Source organism: Anser brachyrhynchus (genome assembly GCF_964034855.1).
Source record: "Anser brachyrhynchus genome assembly, chromosome: 1".
NCBI classification, from domain to species: Eukaryota; Metazoa; Chordata; class Aves; order Anseriformes; family Anatidae; genus Anser; species Anser brachyrhynchus.
Window position 1 is genome coordinate 165,232,410 of NC_137694.1, and position 24,661 is coordinate 165,257,070.

Here is a 24,661-nt window from a genome sequence, read left to right on the forward strand (position 1 = left end):
AATAGAACGTGAAGTATCTACAGAGCTTCAGGAGTCAACATAAATTTAGCAGATCTGATGTGCCACCTCAAACTTTTCTCCAGCTGCTTTGATGACATCATTGGTTTCACTATCTACAGTGGTACCATTGTCACATTAAACAATGACAGTTCAAAAACTATCCTCTCTGCATTCCAGACAGATATTCATAAACTGCAGAAGGAAAAAAATAATCTTCATGTGATCATAATTTTTTTTTCCTTGCACATAATTCCCTTTTGTCCTTCAGGTCTTAATTGCAATTCATTATTATTTTTGTGAAGAGCAGCCTCATGAAGGCAAAGAGTTAAAGACGTCACTTTAAATGACAAAAGCTGAACACTTTACCCCACTTTCAGTCTCTCATCTATTCATCCTTTTCATTGTGAACTTCGCTATTTCAGCTTTCTAAGCTCTTCAACTACCTGCCCCTAATTTGTATTCCTGGGAAGAGGCCTAGGCTGGTTATTTTGCATTTGTGTGCTAATGGTGATGAGTTTGCTTCTAAGAGGAGAACAGGGAGGGGAGGGCAGGAACCTCCAAAAGGGTTTAAGTGGGAGTGGGGGTGAAGGTGCAGGAAGGGTTGTTTGGGGGAGAGTCATGCTGAATTTTAACCCTGAATGCTTTCTTATACAATTTAGCACAAAGCCCTCCTGATTATATGGAAAATGACACCCTGTGAAAACTTGCCTGTTCATATACACCTTTTAAGCAAATAGGTTAGTCAAGTGCCTGAAAAGCCTGGGAGACAGTTGGGTCATCGTTTTATTAATGCATTAAAACACAACATACATTTTGCAAAGTTTTTCATGTTGTCCTGAAAATTAGGTAACATATTCAAAGTATGTATAGCATTCTGGAATATGTTTATTAAAGGAAACAGTCTGTACATGTAAATGATAGCAGTGCAACTCAGCTTTTCTTTGTTTGATAAACCATTCACTTTCACGGGGTTAATTTTGCCTGTGTACTTAGATGCTATGTGAGATAAAATACCTTTCATTAGATTAAATAGGCAGAGGCTTTTTGACTTATTGACTAGTATTTCAAAGCTGTGCATTTCTTATGCTAATCATTTTTATAACTAATTTAACAGACGTAAAAGAATGTCATTATGAATAATTAGAGATGTTAGCAATTTAGTTTCTAATTAACCAGGGATGTGGCAGACCATTACAGATGGGAATACTCATTAGCCATGAGAGGCATGGGGTTTTTATTGCTTATTATAGATTCTGCCTGTATTTAAAAATGGTTGGGTCGTTTGCACTTTTTAATACGGAGCACTTTCATTTCATGCTGCTGGGTATATCAGCTCGTTGTACTTTGTCGCATGGTAAACCAGACAACTGCACAAAGCACCTGATGCAACAAAACGTGTAGACAGTCATTTTCCATTTCATAAACTACTGCATAACAACAGTTCTCACCCTAACTCCACACCCAAAAAGTGAATTTGCAAAAGGGGCATTTTTCTTACACAGGTGTAGGTTGATTTTAATACAATTAAACATGTAAATATTAGATCTTCAAATCTGTGTCCACAACTCACTTTGTGAGCAAAAATGAAAAGCAGCTTACCTGCTAATGTCTCCCTACTGTCTGAGCTTATGCCATACCTTACAATATGTTACTACGGTATTATACTTCATCCATTTGCTCTTGTGTAGGCTTCCACAAGTATCTCCATGGCAGTCTCTTAGATATGAAAAGGGCTGCTGCTTTAGACCATTATCCCTTGAGTGAAGTTCTACACATCACTGCTGTTATCAGATTTTGCTTTCTTCGGCCACAATTTCCAAAATTTTTATTTCTTCTAAGTGTTCAAATTCTTGTTCAAATTCTATTTCAATAAGACCCAACCAAAATGTAACCATTTAAAGACAGATTTCCTTCCTTTCCATTTGAAAAGAAAGCATGTATATATTTGCAGTTTCTCAGATACTGAAAGACTGGAAATCTCTTTGAGTACAGTCATTTTTTTTTTTTTTGAAAAGGGGCTGAATATTGATTAATCATAAGTGGTTTTGCAATATTAGTGTATAAGCAATACAGACAAGTCATTAAGCTCCCTGAGAAGGGCAGTCTGCCCCATTTATTAGCCTACGGAAAGCAAGAGAGTAGAAATTTCATGAGATATGTCAGCAAATAAACCTGAAGTAGAAGAGCTTCCCCTGAGTTCTGACATTGGGGTTATGCAGAAACATGCACCCTAATAATGTTAGTCTTCGTTTATAGAACAAAGTTATGCACAGTTTTTCAAAAGTCACCACGTTAAATAGTTGCAAACTGTTTAATCCAAATATGCGTAACAGACCTCCACCTGCCATTAAATGCAGTTTAACTAGATTAGTTTAAACCACCTCTTCAGTTAACCAAGTGCAACCTTTTCATGTAGGCAGAAACACAAGCGGTTTCAAGTCAGATAATTCACTATTTCTATGCAAAACTGTTTGTGATTCCTCTTATTTGGAAACAAGTGTGTCTTGTTCCAATTCTTGGGTTGGAGTCTGCACCAAAAACAAAACAAAAAAAAAAAAACAAAAAAACAGAAGGTGTAAATTAAAATGAACTCCTATTTCATTTCAAGTATTCACATAGGGAAGAAGTAAAGATGGAGATCCCTGACACGCTTATTAGTCTACTTATGTATATTGTATTGCCAGTTAAACTTTGCCTAAAATACAATTCAACATACTTAGATTAGAAAATATTTCTTCTTTTCATAGCAGAGATTATAGCACTAACCACAGCTATGGAAAATCAGTGTTCAGTGCCTGCTCTACTATAGATATCATAACACAAATGACCTTGGGCAAGTCACTTAGCATATATTTGCACTGCAATCAGACAACCTAACCTTAAAGTTCAGCATTCCTGAACTTTTTAGCAGTACCAGTAGACCACTGTCAACCCCCACTGTTTTCAAAGGCTACTATGTCCCCCTATAAAAATTTTAATCAAAAGCACCATTGTGAGAACTTTGTTTGAAATAGTTCAGAAACCATTTACTATAAATTGGGGACAGCAGATGGGAATCACTGCAGTGGCATTGCTTCAATATGGGTTAAATGCTAAGTGTCCTGGGCAGATTTGTGCATCCTAAATGGCTTTGTCAACTCTTCCATGAGTGCCTTAGCTAGTCTGGCTACCACCAACTCTCACGTGCCTATTCTTTCTGCTGCCAAACTTCCCAACTGAAGTAGTTGGGAAAAGTATTTTTCTACCACACAGGTGTGATCTGAAAATAAACGTACAAAATGACTGTAAGGAATGTGATGTAATGGGCCTAATTAGAGTATTTACTATACAGTCTAAAATAGTATATTCCTGAGAACTCTATGGGAAGTTGTAGTGGATACTGCTTGAGGTATGAGCAAACTACTAAAATGAAAGTGCGAGGTTATATAAGTGTCAAAAATTATCTCAGTTCTGTTGATTTAACCAGCATCTGACTCATCTGACCTCTCTCTAGCCTGACTACAGTGGAGATTATAAAATAAAAAGAGGCACCAGACCATTTTCAAAGAACAGAAGGTGCTAAAAGGAAGGGGGCTGAGCTATTGATGTTTAACAACCACCTTCCCAGATGTCAGGATTCATTTGTTTGGTTTTGCCTTCAGAGTTAATGTGACATACCTGAACATGAAAATTGAGGCTGGAAATCTCCTTATGATGATGCACACTTCTGGCTGAAGTGAGTAGGGAAGGTACATGTCATGTCCAGAGAATATCAAATAAGGAACAGTGTAAACAAAATTCTTACAAATATCAAATCTGGGACAATCAGAGTACAGACTGGAGGTGGTGACCTTCAGTGTAAATGAGTTTCTTTACCTTTCATTGCATTTTTTGTTTTTTCCTTTTTTCCACAGGACAAGTAATAACATAGTGCTTCCTTAGGGAAGTTTTGCCTGAATTTGGATAAAAATTAATTGGGATGCATACCACATCCTCTTAGGTTAGTACTTTTGCTAGAAGTAAACCAACTGCAAGGTATCATGAGCTTCCTGTACTAGTTAATACAACCAAGGCAAACCAAAGCAAACTGAACCAGGGCTGGGCCTCATGTTAAGTTAGTGGCTGTTACCTTCCTGTAGGGAATCAGAATGTAAACATTAATGGATACAACTACATCAGCTGTATGTAGAAACTGTATGAATTTTCATTGATACTCAATTCTAAAAGATGAAAACCCATACAGATGCCCTTCTTTGATTGTTAATTTTCCTCTACATGTTGCTTTTGAGACATCTTGGAGAAAGACAAAAATCTTTCAGCTACAGTAATCTAGCCTTCACTGTGCAATGACTGAAATAGATAGTGTTTTGTTGTTTACAGGTTATTGCTTAATAGAAAGTTGTCTGAGCTAGTTTCCTAAGATTAGGTGATGACATTTGATTGTCACTTATTGTAAGCATGTAAGCAGTATGTATATATTAATAAAGATCTTCTGTGCCGAGATTTTTTTTTCCTGGGTTGTAAACTGTGTTCTGATGCATAAAAATGAATAATTTAGTTATAACTGTACCACCACAAGTTTATTGTAAACTAAAGCCACAATTGCAGTATTGGATGCCACAAAAAACTTGCTATAAAAATATCTAAATAGCTCTTTCTTCAGCTGCAATAACATACTATTTTACATTACCAGATGTTAAAACTCTATAGATTATCTGACAGCAAATACTATATCAAAGGAAGTTCAAAAGAAAAGTAAAAATGATTTTCATATTTTTAATCATGCCTGCAGATGGGTTAGGATAATCTGTCATAGTTCAGAAGTAGAAAAGAAAAGAAACAGCCTTGATGTAACTTGGCTCAGTGGTCTGTTTCAAATATGGTTCAGACACAATGGGAAAAACAAACAGGTCTTTGCTTGAGAAAACAGATGCAGCAGGCAAGTACAAAATCTTATTTTGCTCATTTCAAAGACAAGAAGCAAAAAAAATCTATCGTTCTAGGAGAGAGAAAGAGGGAGAGATCACTCCAAAGATCCCGTGTAAGCTTTTCTTTTCTGAGATACCTTCTGCACTTTCCCCTTCCTCTTCTCACACATGCTGAATCAACAAAACCCAGATGTTCCCAAGAATACATCCCTTGGTACAGCCACCTCTTATGCCATGCCTGTACAAGAGGAGATGCGTTGCTGCGTATGCACTGGAATCCCACAGGGACCAACTGTTACTCTGCACAGCAGTGTACAAATTATGCTGAAGAGGCAGCAGGGGAACTGAGTGCACTCTATTTTCACGCACGGAAAATTGCATGCACTGAACCTTGTTCTGGGGTCCTAAAGATCTAGAAGCTCAGTGCTTACAAAAAGCATGACTTCTGGTTGGCAGCTCTGGGCATACGCATCCCAGGTCCTTGTCTTTTTGGCGACACAATGTTCCCTCTCCGTCTGGCAGAGTGCTGAACTGGAAGGCAGGAGAGAGCTTGACATGAATAAAACCCACAATCTATTATCATTATCTTACCTTATTTATAGGGAACTTACAGGGAACAATGTTTCAGTTTTCACCCACTCAAGAACAGTCTTTGTCATCTGCTTACCTGCTTTTCATGGCTGTTTTCCCTGACTGACACCTATTTGATTTTCACTGTTGGCCTGTGATTCAAATGTGTGACTACTGGAATTGGAAGAAAGCGCCAGGCTTAGGTTTTGCACACAGCAACCCTTGTGTCACCTTCCCGAGTTTAGTTACGCCTGAATACCTTATAGCACCCTTCGGCCAGCCTGTATGGAAGACTTTAAAACAGCGAATTCAGCAGCACTTAAAAAAAAAAACAAAACAAAGCAAAAACAAAACCAACACACGCAACACAATGAACGGCAGGGTCTGGGGTGGGATGCTGAACCAAATCGGATTTGATTAAAAAATAAAAATAAAATAAATAAATAAAATAAAAAATAAGAAAATAAAGATTAAAAACTAAAATTCAATCAAATAAATGGTTCTTTGCCATAAACAATAATGTGGATGTTTACTGTGCCTGGCCGCACACCCTCGAGCGACGTCTACGCCGCCCCCCTCCCCGCGCCGGATGGCTCCACAGCTCAGTGCCTTGGCTTAGGTGCAGTTGGAAATGCCCGAGAATGGCTCTTTGTTGATTTTCGCCTGTGCGAGAGCCTGGTGTTGCTGCGAAGCGAAGTGCTATTGAATTTGCTCACTCAGGCAGAACACTCGACAGGAAGGAAGGAAGCAGCCATTCTTTCTGGTCCTATTGTCTGACCACCAGGCTTAGGCAATCAAACAGCCCTGTGGCCCGGCAGTGGGCTCCCGCTCCTGCCGCTTCTGGTGGGCCTGGGGGAGGGGGGGGGGTTGCGGGGACGTGGGGGGTGCTTGCTGCCTTCTCATGGCTTTTCATTTATTTTCCCGACTGCATCTCTCCGTGGTTTGTGGCCTCAGGTAGCCGTTCCACAGGGCCTCAAATTTCTCCTGCGAAAAGTGTCGGGAGAGGAACGGGGGGACGCTTGAAGCTGCTTGGGACTGCGGCCGGACCTGCACTGAGCAAAAGAAAAGTGCGGGAGCAATGCCGGAGGCACTTAAGAGTGCTTCAGCATGGGGAAGGGTTTCTGTTGTGGGCAGCGGGCACTTTTCAGAGCTGCATGCTATTTAACTGCACATTTATAATCTGGGGGTAATGAAGGGTAAGGTGGAGAAGGGTGTGAGACAGACAGAGGAAACCTCGTTTGCTTAATAAGGATGAAAACACAACCCACCTCAACTTGGTTTTATAATCTCATAGGAACTCAGCTAGCTCCCTTTCCACTCCACAGAACAGGAGAGACCCAAATGCAGAGCCGACAGGACTGGTGTTGAGAGGCAGGACTGTGTGAGTCCAGCCCGTTTGCAATGTAACAGGGTCAGGGTGAGCTTTCACCTTGAGGATTCATAGGGTCACAGAATCACAGAATGGTTTGGGTTGGAAGGAACCCTAAACACCACCTAGTTCCAAGCTCCCTGCCATGGGCGGGGACACCTCCCACCAGACCAGGTTGCTCAAAGCCCCATCCAGCCTGGCCTTGAACACTGTCAGGGATGGGGCATTCACAGCTTCTCTGGGCAAATCATTCCAGTGCCTCACCACCCTCATGGTCAAGAATTTCTTGCTTATATCTAATCTAAATCTATCTTCTTTTAGTTTAAATCCATTACTCCTTGTCCTATCACCATTTGTGATGATGGGAGTGCAAAGGGGACAGTCGGTCTACGGGTGCCCAGACCAAAAATCTGTCTGCCTCTGCATTTTGGACCAGATGATCTTGGAGATCTTTTCCAACCTAAATGATTCTATGATTCTGTGATCTGACTTAAAATAGAATTAATTTCTAAACCATTTGGAAATGGTTTCTAGAAATATCTCCACGCTTCTAAACAAAAATCACTTTGCAATCATACAATCCCTATGTGGGTGTTGCAGTATCGTCTCTCTTGTTCATACTAAGATCTGTCCTTGGGATACACCTGTTGTCTGCTATGGTGACTGGATTCTCTGTATCTGATAGCTGCAGGCTTTTTTGATTTTGAAGGGCTTTCCTCAGCTAAGGGTTTTCCTTTCACTAAGACATGGTGGCAGGTCAGGTTACAGATGTGTTGTGAAGCGATTCTTAATGTCGTGGCATAGCTTATGCATGGGCAAATCTGTGATATACGGTGAGATAACAGACTGGTGAATGCAGAGGTTTTAGAGTTCACACCATCCTGTTTCTGCAAGACCAGGGTTGGCTTCACAGCACCTTAAGCCACTCTAAATCCAGGCTCCTGTGCTCCCCATCCAGTCTTGTGTCCCCAAGTGCACGTTCTTCATCTGTTCTCTTAGTCAACATCATTGGTTTGAGTCTTGTTTGTCTGGAGCTGACAGAGATGAAAGCAGATGGCAATCCCTTAGCATGCTTACCCAGTAGTTGAGGCTGGTTTTGGCAGGAGGAAGCAGAGCAGTGGAGCTAGTACAGACCAGGCTTGGTAGGGTGCACGTTGCCCTTTGGCACCGCACGTCGCTGAGGTGCTTTGAGAGACACATTTGAACACAGAAAGAGTTGCTTATATGTGGAAACCTAAGGGGTGTAATTGCATTTTGTTAACAGAAAGACATGCATTGTGTTTGTGAGTTTTGGCCTTGGAATACATCCAGCTTCCCACCTTTGTCTTAATAAGACCTCTACTGAACCTGCTTGCACTTACCCTGGTGCAAATCTGAAGTAACTTGGATGATTTTATGGCGTAATTACAGATTCACCAGTGTAACAGGCAGAAATCAGCAAAAAATACTTTTTTTTTTGTTTTTGATTTTTAACGGAAACAAGTGGAAATTAGTAGAACAGAGAGACATTTGAAGCCAAGCAGAACTCTTGGGTTTGGATTTTATTACAAACTTGGAACTCAGGCCAGTTTTGATGGGATTTGTAAATGTTTTCAACAAAGTGGGCCAAGTTTCAAGCAAGGCTGGGCTCAGTTGTGAGGGGATCTGGGCCAAGGTATGGTTTTGAGTGGAAAGCATATGAAACTCAGTGCATTTTCCTGATTTAGAGTCTTGCTTTGAAGTACTTGGTCCATTCAAACCTAAAACTCAAAGCAAAAAACCACATGGTGTGAGTGCACTGGAGCCAAAGCTGTAATAAAAAAATTCCCTTGAAACTCCGTGGTTCAAAGCTAGCGCAGTTCCAGATATTCCTTATAAGACTTTACCAAGGTTGTTATTTTGCATAGATGTTTTATTTCAAAAATTTCAAATAATCTGAAATCTTTACTAATTACCATTTTCTTGAAACATCACATTAACATCTTATTGTAAAGGCGGAGGTAGAAAGAATTTATGATCATTACATATCTTAATGCTGTGTCTGTGAATGTATAAGTAATTAATTTCATTTTTATATTATTCTCCTAAATAAGATACATCATTAGCGATCCATCTCTATGTCTATAGGCTGTTTTGCCATGCTCAGAACTATAGTGTCTGAGAGCCTTCCAACAGTGCATTAAGCAACATGAATAACATCTGTTGTGCTGTTTATTGTCTCATCCTTTCCCCTGAGATGCAGCATGTGCAATGGAGTGTCTTGAATTGATAGGGTTTGTGTGTGTGTGTGCATCGTGGTTTGTTTTATGATCAAGAAACCGTTTATTTGAAAATGTCTTAAAGGACAAATGAATGGAGGATATTACTGCTTACAAACTGGAGGGAAAATTCCCCATGAGATAGTACTGACATATTTATTTCTCCTATTTTTTTTTCTTTTGACAGATATTTTAACTTTACTGTAGTAGTCATATACACAAGCTCTATGCATATATTCACATAGCTAGACAGAACTGCTTTCAAGCTTTTTTGTTTGAACACATAGAAATGCAACTAGCTTTACTGCCCAGCATGACTTTGATAGCAGAAAGTGTGCTACAAGCTGACTTCTTTCCCCTTTACAGATGCATCAAAATTCCATATGAGCAGCTACCAGTGACTTGACTGGCTTTTCCATTTCTAGTTAACTACACTGAATCATAAAATCTGGGAAAGGATCTGAGAAGCCTGTTTCTCCATCTACTGCAACACTTCAGCAGTAAGGCTGAATTTGCATTACATGTGGAGAATCACATGTTGGTATGCGTCATTCATAGGCCTATGCAGATCTGCTAGATACTTCTGAGAGGGGCTGATAGTCCCCGTCTGCCTGCTTGTGGAACACCCAGAGAGCTAATGGGAGGTCTGCATGCGGCTTGCTAACAGAATCAGGCCCTGTGGCTAAAAGCAGTCAGAATATTTTGCAATATCAGCAATAATTCCACTACCATAGGTCTCCTCTCTTGCATGACTCTGTAATATTAATTACAGCTGCCTGAACTGTCATCCTGATAGTCCAGGGCCAAGAAGAAGTAAGGGCCAGGGTGCTCAGAATGGAGGTCAGTTCCCTCACTTCCACAGAATGAAAGCGACAGCCTCAAACATTACCTGGAAATGGGAACTGAATTGTGTTTCCAGTATGAAATAGAGAAAGAAAAAAAGACAGCTGTGGTAATGCTGTGGTCAAAAGGACATAGAAGGAGAGCATCAGTGAGGGAGCAGCAGAGGAAGGAGATATTTGTTTGCAGAATAGTCACTGCTGGTCTTCCATACACATTGTGGCCTGCCATCACCAGTGGCCTTTCCCAGGAATAAATGCACAGGCACATACCCTGCTTTTCCTTTTCCTTAGAAGTTCAGAGTGAAAAAGCAAACATGCAGAAGCTATCCAAAGTTCTGTCTCCATCCATTCTTCCTCCTGGCAAGTTCTACTAGTCCCTTCCGCATGCAAATCAACATGAATTAGAGCAAGGGTTAGTTTTAAGGCCATTAGAGCAACACTGGAGAAAGCTACACTGGACAGCTGTCATAATGTAATGTCACAAATGGGAAAGTGACTTGCCGTTATTTCACTTGCCCATACACACACACTGGTGTGAGAGGTGAAGATCACTTCAAAACAAACACACAAACAAACAAACAAACAAAAAACAACGTTTATGGAACATGTGTGCTATGTGAAGCACCTTGCTGTACCAAAGCTCTGTTTATCATAGAAGGAATGAGAAAGCATGTTCGTGATTTCTCAGGTCAGGCCCAGACTAATTTAGACCAAAGCCAGACTAATCTAACTGGCACAGTCTGTATGCTGTTAGAGGATTACCAAAGGAAGCACATGCTTACTCCACTCCCTTTCCTTCACCTTACAGTTTGCTTAGGGCAAAACTTGGTCACAACAGGGGAGATGATCTGGCTGGTAAGATTTCTTCAGTCAGTGAAGTTCATGCTAATTCAGCATGTTTCAATTTGCTGAGCTTCACAGGTCTCCACATGGCTTTTAACAGAAGCTCCACATCCCAGATGCTGTGTTGTGTTGCTAGTTTCCCCAGCACAACTATCTATGCCTAGTTTGATAAAAAGCTCATTTCACTAGCTCCAAAGCTTTTTTCTGTTTGCTGTTTTGATGTGAAGATTTAGTGGGCATCTGAGTTTGTTGGTCTTCCGTGGTGTATCCCGCTTGCTCCCTCCCCCATATGGATTATAATGAGTTCGTTAGCTGTCATATCTAAAAGATTAAGCTTTTGTGCAAGTTTTTCAGGACAGACATGTGTAAAGGGGCCCTTTCAGCCAGAGAACAAGTGTTCCTTAATGGCCATACACATTTCTTTGGCATGCATCCATACATTGGCAGTATGATCAAACATATTCCATCAGACAGTAGAACAGAGATAGTTGTAGGTATAGAGACCTTAGGGACACAGAGGAAAATATGTCATCTGTGTTTTCTTTTAGGACCTCCCTCAAGACTGAAGGCCCATAGTAAATGTTAATCCTCATTTCTGTGGTGTCAGCTGAGGACTGTCTGGAAAATTCCGTACAAAACAAAAGGACTGCCGAGCTGCCTTACTGACAAATTAACTTATCAGCTGGAGAAGTTTTGATTTACTATGAAATTCTCTGTTGGTAACTGAGAGTCTCCCATTTAAAATTAATGACCTAATAGCTGATGAATGATGAAGCAGGAAAAGAAGTATGCTGAAGACCAAACAAAAATCATCAGGTGAAAGGGGTGCTCTGTGATTTTGGAATGAAAACTAGTCATTAGGGCTGCTTTAAAACACACACACACACACAAAATCAGAGCTTTGCTTTTCACTGGTGCTGGTGGTGGATGTTTTCTTGGAATAGAAAATGACTTCCCCCCCCTCAGGATCTGTGGTACTATAAAAACAGTCCTCTTCAGAACTAACTTCCAAATCTGCTAACATAATACTTCTCTGAAGAAGAATGAGAATGTTGGATTTACAGTTAATTAAGGGTTTTGGGTCAGGAACTTGAAATATATCCATTAGGGTATGGTTTTCTGGTTAAGGAGTCATAAATATACAGTATACTTTAATAAATAGCTTGAACAAGACTTTTTAAAATATGATAGCTATTTTGTTGTGTTTAGCAACAGATACATGTATGTTGGAAGAAGAGGGACAGTTCACCTTGGCAATAACTGGGTGTGTCATTTCTTCAGAAAAGTGTCTTTTGTTGTTACCTGTGCATTCCTATTCTTTCTCTCTCAACTAATTTACGGATGGAAGGAGGCACAGTGAAGGTGGAAGGGAGAAAATAGATTTATTTTTAGAGACCAATAAGGGTGATTATAAGACAAAATTGAAAAGAGTGCCTACTTTTTGAAGTCTTACAAGGCGTGAGAGAAGCACCATATTAGGTGGCCACATCCTGCTAGCTGGGGTAGGCATTTCAAGAAGAGGAGATGATTAGTGGGGCAAAACATAGGGAGAAAAAATAGAAAGAAGGGAAAGGAATTTGTGGAGAATATAGAAAAAATATAAAAAAATATAAAATATATAGAAAGAGACACATTCAGGTGCCAAAATCCCAAATCTTCCTTTATGTCTCTGCCTCCAAAGAAGTCTCTCCAGTGTTAGAGGGAATAGAGGTAATGGGGGAGGCCAGAGAAGCTGGCAGGTACTCTCAAACAGTGAACCATTTGTTTGTTAGCAGAATAATCTTTTTAGACAGATCATCATTTCCAGGAGTATTCTTATGCTAATTCACCAGACTTCAGGAAACCTTAAACTCTTTCCCTGCTGAATGGAACCATTCCTCCATCAAGAGTTAATTTTAAAAAGAGAGCAAACAGAAGGACTTGATGTTTGGCAAGCTTCAGCTTAGAATGTTCCCATATACACATACACATTTTGAAGAGAAGTATCTTAGTATTCATGATACTTGGTGATAGAGTAGCAAAAAGCTTTCAATTTGGCATGAAAAACAAATATCACAATTTATCTCAATTCTTCAGTCTTTCATGTTCTAAAGGTATTTTTTCTTTTCTTTCTTTCTTTCTTTCTTTCTTTCTTTCTTTCTTTCTTTCTTTCTTTCTTTCTTTCTTTCTTTTTCTTTTTCTTTCTTTCTTTCTTTCTTTTTCTTTCTTTCTTTCTTTCTTTTCCGAACACTTTTTTGTGAGTGTCTTTCATTTCAAGTTACCCTTATTCTGGGTCCTTTTTTCCTTCTCTTTGGTCAAAGCATTTCTGAATTTCTGCCAAGAAGTTACTATGTAAAGCCTGTTGTACTCAAGAGTTGGATTCCCATTCCTGGAATCATGACTAGCAACCCCAAAATAGAGTGCATTGTTGTGTCAGAAGGAAAACAAGAGAGGAAAGAAACCTTAGGAACAAACAGAGAAGGATGAAGCCAAGCGACAGTTACAGACTCTTCAGAGAGCTACTCTTCAATTAGACATTTAGATTGGCTACTGAAGAATCTAATCTAGATGGCAGGAAAAACTTTATTTGAAGTACAGTCAACTCTTATAAATTAATGTTATGCAAATCTACCTATTTTTGCTTCCTGCCTACTTGTGTCTAGGAACCAGCCTCTTTACAAACACTTGAAGGGCAGGACACCTTGGAATGTCCTGTTTCTGCTACAGAACAGATTTTTTTTTTTTTTTTCTGAATACGAAGCAAAACTTTACCACAATTACATTGCAAATTCTTTCCCTGGGAAGAAAAAAAAAAAAAAAAAAGCATAATCTGTGCATAATCTGTGCAAGGGGGAATTAAATAGACAGTAAAACGTTCTTTTGTTGTTGTTTTTTTTATATACTAGTGTAAGAAAGTGGGCTAGCAAAAAGGTCTGTATTTCAACAAAACTATATTGAGAATTACAAAAAGACTCCATGCTGATATGTACAGACCTTTCAGGAGACATTCTTAATTACAGTATTTTTAGAAAATGTCGTTTAAAAGTAAGTAAGTAAAAATAAATAAATAAGTTAAAATGATATTACTGATTCCTCATCCAAAACTCTGCACCATTATCTTGTCAGCTGAATATGCTATGAATTGTTTTTTGCTGATTTTGCTGATTTTCATCACACAAAAGCTTAAATTTCATAGTTATAGCAGCATTCGATCCTATAATAGTGATTTTTATTAATAGCAGAAAATTTGAAAGCACGCATGGCTTGACTGAAAAACAAACAAACAAAAAAAAAAACAACAGAGGAAACATTGAAACGTCTAACTATGCTTTATCTTCTTTGTAAAGAAATGGGAGGAGGGAGGTTGCTCAACACTATAAAGGTTTTACTAATGAATTTTGTTAAAAGATGTTCTCAGGAAGACTGAGTTTAAATCAGTTAAAACATATGAAAATATTTTTTAGGTGCCTAGGAAGATAAAAAATTTTCTGTAAGCTCTGAAACTTCATGGTGCTTGTGAGATTCTCCTGTTCCCACTCAGGCTTTTATAATGATAGCATGAGGGAATTTAATTTGTCCTACCCCAAAAGTATGAAATCTTTTCACTTGAATTAAGAGGACCCATAACAATGTGTGTTTTGTGACATACAGTGAATATGCCCGATTCTGTCCATGTAATAGCTTATGGTGAATTCATTGGTTCCCTATGACATACACAGAAATAAAATTTTACTTTTAGTTTAATAAAATATGGGCTATTTGTTAAGATGATCATGTTAAAAGAGACATAAGGCAGTACAAGACAAGACAAATATTTGGGCGTCTGTTTTCAGTGTGTGTCAACGCTATGATATTAAGCGTGAGAAACTGTAAAGATCTGAATACAGAAGTGAAAATCTACCCTTGGGAAGTTCAACCCCTTTAAAGTGTTTCAAATTGTGCATAGAAAAAGATAGTATGGTCCAAACTCACATGATCATTTGCAAATGTTGGCTTGCAGCATTTTAGAAAACATTTATATGTATATATATGTGCAATATAGAATATATATTAAAATCCAATCTTCAAAGATGTTGGAATTTCCAGGTTAGAAATACATGGTGACTTTAACCAGGACACCTGATTTGTTTCTCTACTTTAGGTAGCTGATGAAGCAGTTCCATGAATATTGACATTGTAAGGACATCGTCAACAGAAAGGAGTGGATAGATTTGAAAACTTAAAGAAGGTTTTAGATGCTGAGGTTTAGTTACTTAATTTGGGCACTTAATGCTGCAGCAGATAGGTTCTCAATCTGGACATCATATAGAAGTTTCTATATAGAAACTTTATCACTTACCTTTTGGAGTACACTGCCTGCTCTAACAGACAGCTTAAACCCTCAGTTGCATGCTCACTTTAGATGAACTGGAACCTCTCCTGAAATCTGAAAGACAAGTTTTCAAAATGATATCAGAAGGACTTGAAAAAAAAAATCCTTTTATCAAGAAGCCAGAAACATTTTTATTTTATTTTATTTTATTTTATTTTATTTTATTTTATTTTATTTTATTTATTTTATTTTATTTTATTTTTTTCCTCTAAGTGGTAAGAAAAATGGGGGGGGGGGGGAAGTGTGTCAGGGGTGTAGAAGACTTAAATATAAATAAAGCTTATGGTCCTACAAAACTGAATCCAACTGTAATGCTGAAAACTTTACCAAGTAGACATTCACAAAGTATTCAAACAAAAAACTTCCTTATGTAGTTGCCTGGCCAAAACACAATATAAGACGGTACCAGTGAAATCAGATCTCAAGGCACACACTGTTTTATTTTTCTAATCCATGTTGATGCATATTCAAGACTAATGAATATAAAGTGCATGTGTCTCTAAATAAACTAGTGTGCTTGCATTTAAAAATGTGACTATGTCAGTTTCTGTAATTAGATCCCTTAGCATCTGTTATTGATCATTCCTGCACTTCTTTAGCTTACACTTGTGAATCAAGTAAAATGCAGAATATTAGCCTACGGAATAACAATGTTAAAGAAAATATCTATCCTCTCCTGAAGTACATGTCTGTTCATGGTTATCAATGTAATTTACTCTTGGCCCACAGTATAAAAGTCTCTCACATATGCAGAAAAACTATGCTTGGACACTTGGTGCCACACAATCACAAGGAGACAATGTTCAGGCAATTGGGACAGCTCATTAAAACTAGGCTTGGTGAGACAAGTTCACAGACAGACACTCCCTGTTTTAGCACAAACTTGGACTGCCATTTTTTTTCTTGGGAATTACAACATGCTATGAGAATGTGGAAATGAATATGACCCAATTCAGAGAGTGAGAATTTCTTCTCCCAAACAAATAATTTGCTTAAGTGCACATAAAGCCCAGGCATACTGTTTTACATTATGCCGTGCCTTAGTCTGTAAGCAGTACTCCGTTCACTTGTAGTAAGCCTAGGTATGGGTATGTTACTTTCAGGTGACCTGCTAGAAACACCTGGCAAAGACATTGTGTATATGCCTCTCCAAAGATGGGATCCAAAACAGGGCAGAGGTGGACAGTACAAGCTCTGACTCATTGCTGTTTTGAACATAGCTTTAACAGTGCTGTAACGAACAAAGTAGGCATATATTGAGTACCAGAGCCTGTATGTTTATTACTTTTAGGTAGGTTACACTAAAAATCATTCATTTTTTCCACAAATAGATTTAAAATCAGACTGGTTTGACACATGAAAACTGAACCCCATGAAATCTTGCTGTATGACAGAGTATCAAGAAGAAAGGAGAAAACATTAATAAAAAAGTCAGTTTGGACCTGTTCCTCCTAGATCTTCCACAAATTTATTTCTCCATAATCCTCATATTTTAAATGTACAGAATTAATAATAAGATGAAGAAGGGCTCATGAGATTTGATTTAGAATGTGGAAGTGGAATGAAAAACATTTCTCATAGCCCAAAGCAGCTGGGAGATTTGACTGAGAATTAATGGAGAAAGGAATAATCATAAGATTTTTCATGTGGTTACTGTTGCTAATGATAACAGACAGTGGTACTTATGTGTTCTGGATAATGTGTATGAGAATAGGTGATGAGAATTATAACAATGTCCAAGAAAATTGAAAAGGAAAAAAGTTTATATCTACTACAGATCAATAGTCAAAAGAGTGAATAGTATATCAGTGCTAACATAGGAAGCAAATTTCATTTAGCTTCCTCTAAGATAATTACACTGCACATCAAAAGCAATTCAATTATATTCATGTGTTACTTTGTGAATTGCATTAGCATCATTTGTGAACTCACAATCTTACAGTAGGGAAAAATCTTCCAAACTAAAGTGAATGCAAACCACCAAAGTTTTGCTTTCCCAGACCTGAAGTATGTGTTAGAGCCAGGCAGATATAGTTCTTGCAGACGTGTTTCTAATAATTTTAGAGGAATTTGAGGAGTTTTGTCAAGGATGCTGCTGTGAAGAACTACAGAGATATTCTAGCCCTTCCTATAGATGACAGAAAAAAAATAATCCCTTTCAAAAATGCTGAAAGCTCCAAATGCCCACTGCCCAGCTCCCCAAACCTGCCAGCTTTCCCATCAACCTCTACAGGACAGTTTTTATCAGCCTATTAGCCTATCAGCCTATTATTTGCAAGCCTCAAATCCCAGGCTTGCAAATATTGTTCTGTTGCTATGTCTCAGGCAACTCCCTGCTAGGTGTGGCAAGGTTTCTCCTTTGCTACCTAGACACATTCCGTGTCCAGAGAAGGACTGCAGCACTGTTAAGCAGCCAGTGGATATAGAGTGCATTGTAAATGCATTCTGTACTGTGGCCTTGTTGGTTTCAGTGGGGATACCTCCTTTGACGTTCTACTAGGGATGCCTATCCTTGTACTTCACAAGGCATATTGTACAGAGTCATGCATTAAAGAAAAGAGGCTGATAAATGTGTTGTCACTGCAAGAATATGGAAAGTCAAGTGGAAAGTATGAAAATATACAGTTGTTTGAATTCAATGTCAATGTCGGTAACATAGAGAATGCTTCTCTGATTCAGTTATTTGTATTTTACATTACTGCATTCAATAAATCTCTCTATTAATGAAAGCTGTAAAGCACTTCCAGATGGCCAGCCTTCTGAAAACAGGAATGGGCTGAACCTCACAGCCTTGCAGAGGAATTCAGGTTCATCTGGTGCACAAGAGACAGGGTCTTTTCCATAAACTCATCCTAGAGACATGCTGGAACAAACAAATACAATATGAAATGTAAGTATCAGCCCCTGGCTGTACAAATGGCCTGACATTTACATATAATTAAGGATGTGGTTTGGAAGGGCAAAGGTAATCAGGAACTGAATATTATTAAAAAAGTTAATCCTTTGCTAAAGTGATGTAAGCCATTTATGTAATCTCACTGACACCTCAGTAAAAACACATCTCAAAGTTGTTAAAGATCTTAAATCTTTGACCCTGAAAGTGTAAAGATCTTGAGGGTCATAGTGATTGGAGGAATGTTGTATACATTTCATATGAAAGAAAAAGCAAAGGATTTCATCTCCATTTAAATTTATCTAAGTTATGAAATATTCAGTTTAGGATGTAATAAGAAATTCACCGTATGCCTATTTCTTTTCTTACTTTCTGGACAACTGTTTTTATTTTTTTTTTTCTGAAGAGCTGATTATCCCAAAGAACTCAAAAGAACACAGACACAATATGAAGATCAAAAATAAACTATACTAAGAGACCCAGATGTATAAGTACCTAGACATTTTGAAGGGATGTGAGTCCTTTCACAACTTTCAGGATTAAGTAAACTTATGGGTCTTATTCAGAGCCATACAAATAATTGTCAAGCTTGGCAAGGTGGGAATCACTGAACTAAGTGTTTATATCTGAGGCAGTCACCTAAGATTCCCTTTGTAGCCAATAGAATAAAGAGGTACAATAAGGATAAGAGTCATCTGACCTATTTTCAACATCTATTTTAGGATGAGATGATTCATACTTTAGAAGTGCTTATTTCATTTCATTGAACAGAAATGAGAGCACAGAGAGTGCACTTCGGATGTTAACTACATCTGCACTGTGATTTATGATGATTATTACTGATGTCTATATTTGGTCAAATGAATCCCAACAACACTGACTTTTGCTGTTTTTCAATTAAGCAGAATAAAAAGGTTCTTTTAGGGGTATTTTTTATGTCCTATCCAAAATCAGGTACCTGTTATGATTTATATACAGAATAGTTGGCTTGAAAGTTAATCTACTTGAAATGCTAGAAGAAACTCTGATGTCGTATTCTTCCATCAGGGAGACAGCATTTTCCTTCAATAGAGAGTTATGACTATCTGTGAATGTGTAATTGAAGTGTTTATAGAGGCAAAATAGTAGCATGGAATTTAGTTTGGATTATTTTTATGTTTTTATTTTTTAATAGGAGATTGCAGAGAAAGAAGCTCTTCTAGTTTCACTGACATTGATTTTGAAAAAGAAATTTGATGACTACAAGCAAATCTGTCTCTTACACTGGTATCATAGTAAGTAGAGGAAGTCCTACATTTGTGTGGTATATGAGTTACATTTAGAGATAAATCATAGTATATAAATGAAACAACAAGGTAGAAAGATCTAGCAAGTAGAATGGGAAACTTGTAGTTCTTTTACTTGTAGTTCTTTTCTCAAGAACTGCTGTTCTGAGAAGCAGATGGACTCTATACACTAGCAGCACTGTTATTTTGAGAGCATGTATATGTGCTGGTATGCATATGTATATTTATGAAAATAAAAATGAGCATATAATCTGCCATAAAAAGAAAATAATTATTATATCCCACCTTGCTGGTAATTAGTTTGAAGTTCAGTAAACTATAAGCATTATTTATTTAATGTTTTGGCAGTAGGCATATTTTTATTATATTTATTTATTAAAAAAAAAACCACTAAAGATACATATGTCAATTAATTTACTCTTAGTGTCCACTCCAATTCTCCAATTTCATCATTGGAAATTCTTGGAAAGCTTTCCATGCCCATACTTTCAGTTGCAGTATTCCAGATTTGCTTTTTTGCATTGACATTTTTATCTTATATTCATATCATCTATAGCCGTCATGTATCAGTGAGAATATGAACCTTCCAAAGCTTTTTTTTTGTTGTTGTTGTTGTTGATTAACAATATTATTGTTTGCAACTTTATATTGTTAGCAGCATAACATCCTAGAAATGCATGTCTGAAACATTCAAGTGTGACAGAGGTGCCAGGCCAGACACGTTAAGCTCCTTCATTCCCCCAGCAATACCCTCTAGTCTGCAGTGGCATCCAAGTATGCCCAAAAGCAAGCTTGTCTACAGCCTCATTGAAAGAAGGCAACTTTCATTTTCTCTAGGGACTCCATTGGATCTGGCAGGCATGCTATACCATCGGCAGGCTCTGAACTATCATCCCTCACACTCCCCCTGTTTTTTCAGCCTCTCTCTTCCCCTGCCCTGACCCCCTTGATATCATCACTGAGACCAAGAAGGAAAAAGCCCCCTTTCCTTTAGTTTTCTTTATAGAAAAGTTTCATTTTTAGTTTTCTTTTTCCTTTAGTTTTCTGCTCAGAGTTACTTCAGTGCCAGTGGCTGTATGTTGGGAAGGGGACGGTGGAATGATGTGCTTGTGGTAGTGGGTTGATGCCACCAAATTTCATTGTTGGCCTGGTGGTTTCAGCACAGCTCAAATCACAGTAAAACAGTCATTTTTTTAACTCTTGTAGATAATGTGGCAAATCAAATCTGGATCAGTAAACAGCCCTGATGATGCTGGCTTGCCTCCTTAAGATTCCTCCTTAAAACCCCACATTCAGCAGCTAGCTTTCTGTCAATAAGCTCTGGGTTGGCACAAACCACTTCTCACACCTGTGATTGTATCAGAGGAAAAAAGACCAAAATAAATATTTACAGTGTACATGCAAGAAGAAAAGGGCTGTTTTCCCTTTTCTGTCATTGATTTCCTCTGTTCCTCAGTTACTAGTCATACTCTTATTTATTTATGATATTGTGTCTAACTTAGACGGCATTTAATGGGCAAAAGTCCCTGTTTCTTTGCCATTGTTGTTTGTGCTAGTCTTTCATAGGATGACAAAGAATAGGGGAATTAAAAACACAGAGAACACTTTAGATGAAAGCAATAGGAAACCCACAAAAATTGGCTGAAGAACTCAGAAGATAGCCAGTAATAGGACTTTTAAGCCCCTTTGAAAAATCTATTAGGTTTCACATTCACAGTCTCTTTAAAATTGCATGTCCTAACATTTGACTCATTAGACATGTCAAAAAAAACCCTAACCCACAAGGGTGTTTAGAAAAGATTTGATGAAAATTAGATTTGTTTTCTTCTACATACTGAAAAAGTAGTAACAGACTTTTATTGCTGTTAACAGGGTTTCAGGTTTTTCTCCTAAGTGATTGCAGAATTCTTGTTACTCATAAATAAATTAAAAAAAAAAAAAAAAAAGCAGAAGCAGAAGCAATGGTAAACAACATTACAAAATGAAAACTTCTCTTTTGTACATTTGGAAATGCACCAAATTTTTTTCAGTCCAGTTTGGCTTACCTCTGTTATATTGTACATGTTCTGGAAAACTAAAATTAAGAAATCAGGCAGAACTGGGTCCTTTCTTCATTTGGAGATCAATAAGATTTCTATTTATAGAAGGACTTTTACATCCCCAAATCCCCTAGATAACCAGAGTTCCTTACTGGCAAGTATATAGTTTGCAAGAGGCACTTCTGATATGTTCAAAATTGAGTAACAGTGATCAGGAAATAAAATTCTTCTAAAAAGCTGTATAGAGTATTCTATAAATCAGTGGTTGGTCTGGTTGTGTTTGTTGATTGCCAGAAGCCAGGAGGGCACAAGGGGAAGGCTTTCTCTCCGCATTCCTTACATCTTTTTTTGTTGTTGTTGTTGTTTTTAATATCTCCTACCAGAGGGGAAGAAAAAAAAAAAGACATTCATGTATGGTCTGATGTACAGCATTCTCTTCTCAAGGAGTGGAAGCCTTTGAAAACTAATGGTTTGTTCAGTCCTAAAGGAAACCTTTCCTTAGTGGGGGGAGCTGCATCTGTCTGCCTTTGCTTTTATCTACTCTGGGGCTAATGGAAGACACCGGTTTCCTGTTCTGTCAATCTTGCCTGTCAAGCAGACACTGAATTCACTTTAATCAAAGCCACAACCTTTTAACAAGGCTTACATGGAAGATTCAGCATGTCTTTCTTGCTTGTACATACATACTTTACCTTTTGAAACATCAGCTGCTCACATTGTGTGAAGGCCAGATGCTGAGGTGAAACCCCGCTATCATTCCAGTGACTTCAATAACCATGCTGATTTGTACCATCTGAATTTTTGCTCTTCTACTTACATTTTCAAGCCTCTCAGCTATAAACATCTACAACTGCAGAAGAAGATTAAGATTCTGATTTTCTTCCACTGATAAAAATAAAAGTATTTCCAAAGTATTGTTTAAAATAAAGCTTTGCTTGCTGCTACTCTCAGAACAGCATTCCATCACTGCTGATTTATTTTATTTCATTTATACTTTATTATTAGTATTATTAATTTAAACTTGTTCCTGATTGTTCACATTCAATGTTGCTACAGAAAAAAAAGCAGAGGTGCATTTATTTGGATAGAACTACATCAGGCATTGAATTACATGGAATTCTATCTATTTCAGGAATTTTGAGTGTGACCAGCAAAGGATGAGATAGATAGTGATGACAAATAAATGTGAATGCAGGAAGGCTTATGAAATATTGGTCCTGCCTATAGTGACACTGCTGCTTTTAAAATGCCAGTATTTAAAGTTTTAAATCACTAAGCTTCCCTTGTTCTCTGTTTTAGGGAAATAACTTCTTTTAACCCTAAAGTGCAACACAGACAAGATCTCTTAAGACCTTGGGGCACTTGTAACTTGAGTATCCTGCATGTCCTATGGTTTAAATCTTTACAGATTACTTAAAAAGATTAGATAGTGCAAAGAAATTGAGAACGAACCATATACACTTTGATACTGTTTTCATACCAAATGAGGAAACTAAGTTTCCTTTCTGAAAACCACATACACAGAATATAGGTTGCCCATATTATAACAACAGCAGTTGCATTATAATAGTATCTTAACAAAAAGCTCATAATTTCACCACATTTTCATAATTTGACTTTTAAATTTTTATCCCTGTTTAAAAAAATAAAAAAGGAGGGGGGAAATCCTCTAAAATGTTTTAAATTTGTTTAGTAGAAAAGTTACAGAAGAAGCTAACAGATGGATAAAAGGGCTTTGAAGAACTTTTTGAGACCTATGATATCTTCTTTCATTGAAATGCTAATAGACATGATTAAAAAGTAGAGTACTAATGATGTCTTACCCTGGGGAAAAAAAAAAAGTATGAAAGTGTTTTTCTAGTCCCATTTTCAATGTCATATTCATAATAATCATAGCTTCAACCACAAGTTCTTCTAGTCCTGATTTAGCAAAAGCAAATACACTTGCCTCCCCAAATTTATCAGGAGTAAATATTGCATATCAAGCACACACATAAAACAAATATCCGGTCAAATGGAGGAGATGGGAATTGTTCTGCCAATCAGTAAATTATTCAAATGCTGGTAATGTTGCAGTTATTTAACTCTTGCAAATTGCCTAGCTATATCTACTGAATACCTGAAAGAAGAAAATAAATAAATAAAGATGCTCTGAATCACTGGTCTGTCTGAACCAAACCATCAAAGCATGCTGTTGTGTTTGAGTTTGTTAGTGTTTGTTTGTGTTAGTTTCTCCAGAAGTATAAAAATCTTCTTGCTGGGAACTTTGATGGTAGATGCTAATGGCTCCTGTTCTCTAAATGCCTATGCACATATGTACATTTATTCAAGTAAACAGTCTATGAGACCATGCCTATGAATAATGTGACAGATATAGAAAAGTATAGGCCAGGCTGACTCCTTTAATGTTGACAAAAACCTTAATGTCCTGTAACGTGTTGGTTAAAAAGTAGACAAATTCAGATATTTCTCACATTAAATCTAATGTTAACTACTTCACTCTATGTGGTGTCATTGTTCAGGACATTTGGCCTTTCTTGCAAAATAAAGCAGCACAGTCTGTGGCATTGTACATTTTCATATTTAATGAATGTGTTGAGCCTTTAAAAAATATTCATCTGGATATTTTTTTTCATAGTGCGTATGATTTATTTTTATTTTTTTTAACAAAAATTCAGCTAAGCTGAATCAGCAGACACGCAAAACAAATACAAAGCCAGTATTCACTTGTTCCACTGACATCTAATCTAGCTGATGCAGTTTAAATATTTTAACCTCTCATTCTTTTCATTTTTTTTTCCTTAAAGACAATAAAGCACCCAAATGTGCCTTGTGTCTAGTTCTGGCCTCCCCTGTACAAGAGGGACATAGAACTACTGGAGCAAGTCCAGAGGAGGGCTACTAAGATTAGAGAACTGGGGCACCTGTCGTACGAAGACAGACTGAAAGAACTGGGCCTGTTTAGCCTGGAAAAGAGAAGACAGAGGGGAGACCTCATCAATGTGTATAAATATCTGAGGGGAGGGTGTCGAGAGGATGGAGCCAGTCTCTTTTCAGTTTTGCTCAGTGACAGAACGAGAGGCAATGGGCACAAACCGAAGCACAGGAGGTTCCGGCTGAATATGAGGGGGCACTTCTTTATTGTGAGGGTGACAGAGCACGGGTACAGGTTGCCCAGAGAGATTGTGGATTCTCCTTCTCTGGAGATACTCAAAACCCACCTGGATGCCATCCTGTGCAATATGCTGTAGGTGATCCTGCTTGGTAGAGGGGTTGGACCAGATGATCTTCAGAGGTTCTCTGTCTCCCACACTTAAGATATTT

The 24,661-nt window shown here is 37.9% G+C and overlaps 1 protein-coding gene and 1 long non-coding RNA gene across 3 annotated transcripts in view; one reads left to right on the forward strand and one right to left on the reverse strand.

Moving 5' to 3' along the window:
* LOC308187802 overlaps positions 1-6,321 on the reverse strand; it is a 28,686-nt gene extending 22,365 nt beyond the window's left edge. Inside the window, exon 1 of the long non-coding RNA XR_013944927.1 lies at positions 5,045-6,321. This is a non-coding gene — a long non-coding RNA (uncharacterized lncRNA). The remainder of the gene's footprint in view (positions 1-5,044) is intronic.
* LOC308187799 (uncharacterized protein) overlaps positions 1-24,661 on the forward strand; it is a 58,014-nt gene that overhangs the window by 20,363 nt on the left and 12,990 nt on the right. Inside the window, exons 1-2 of one of the 2 annotated variants that reach the window (XR_013944912.1) lie at positions 17,688-19,286; positions 21,721-22,214. Coding sequence is in view for 1 of the 2 variants with exons in the window: in XM_080576143.1 (XP_080432269.1) it covers positions 19,187-19,286 (100 nt within the window). In the remaining variant the exon portion in view is untranslated. Of the gene's footprint in view, positions 1-17,687; positions 19,287-21,720; positions 22,215-24,661 lie in introns of those variants that run through there. The other variant, XM_080576143.1, reaches the window with a different exon arrangement.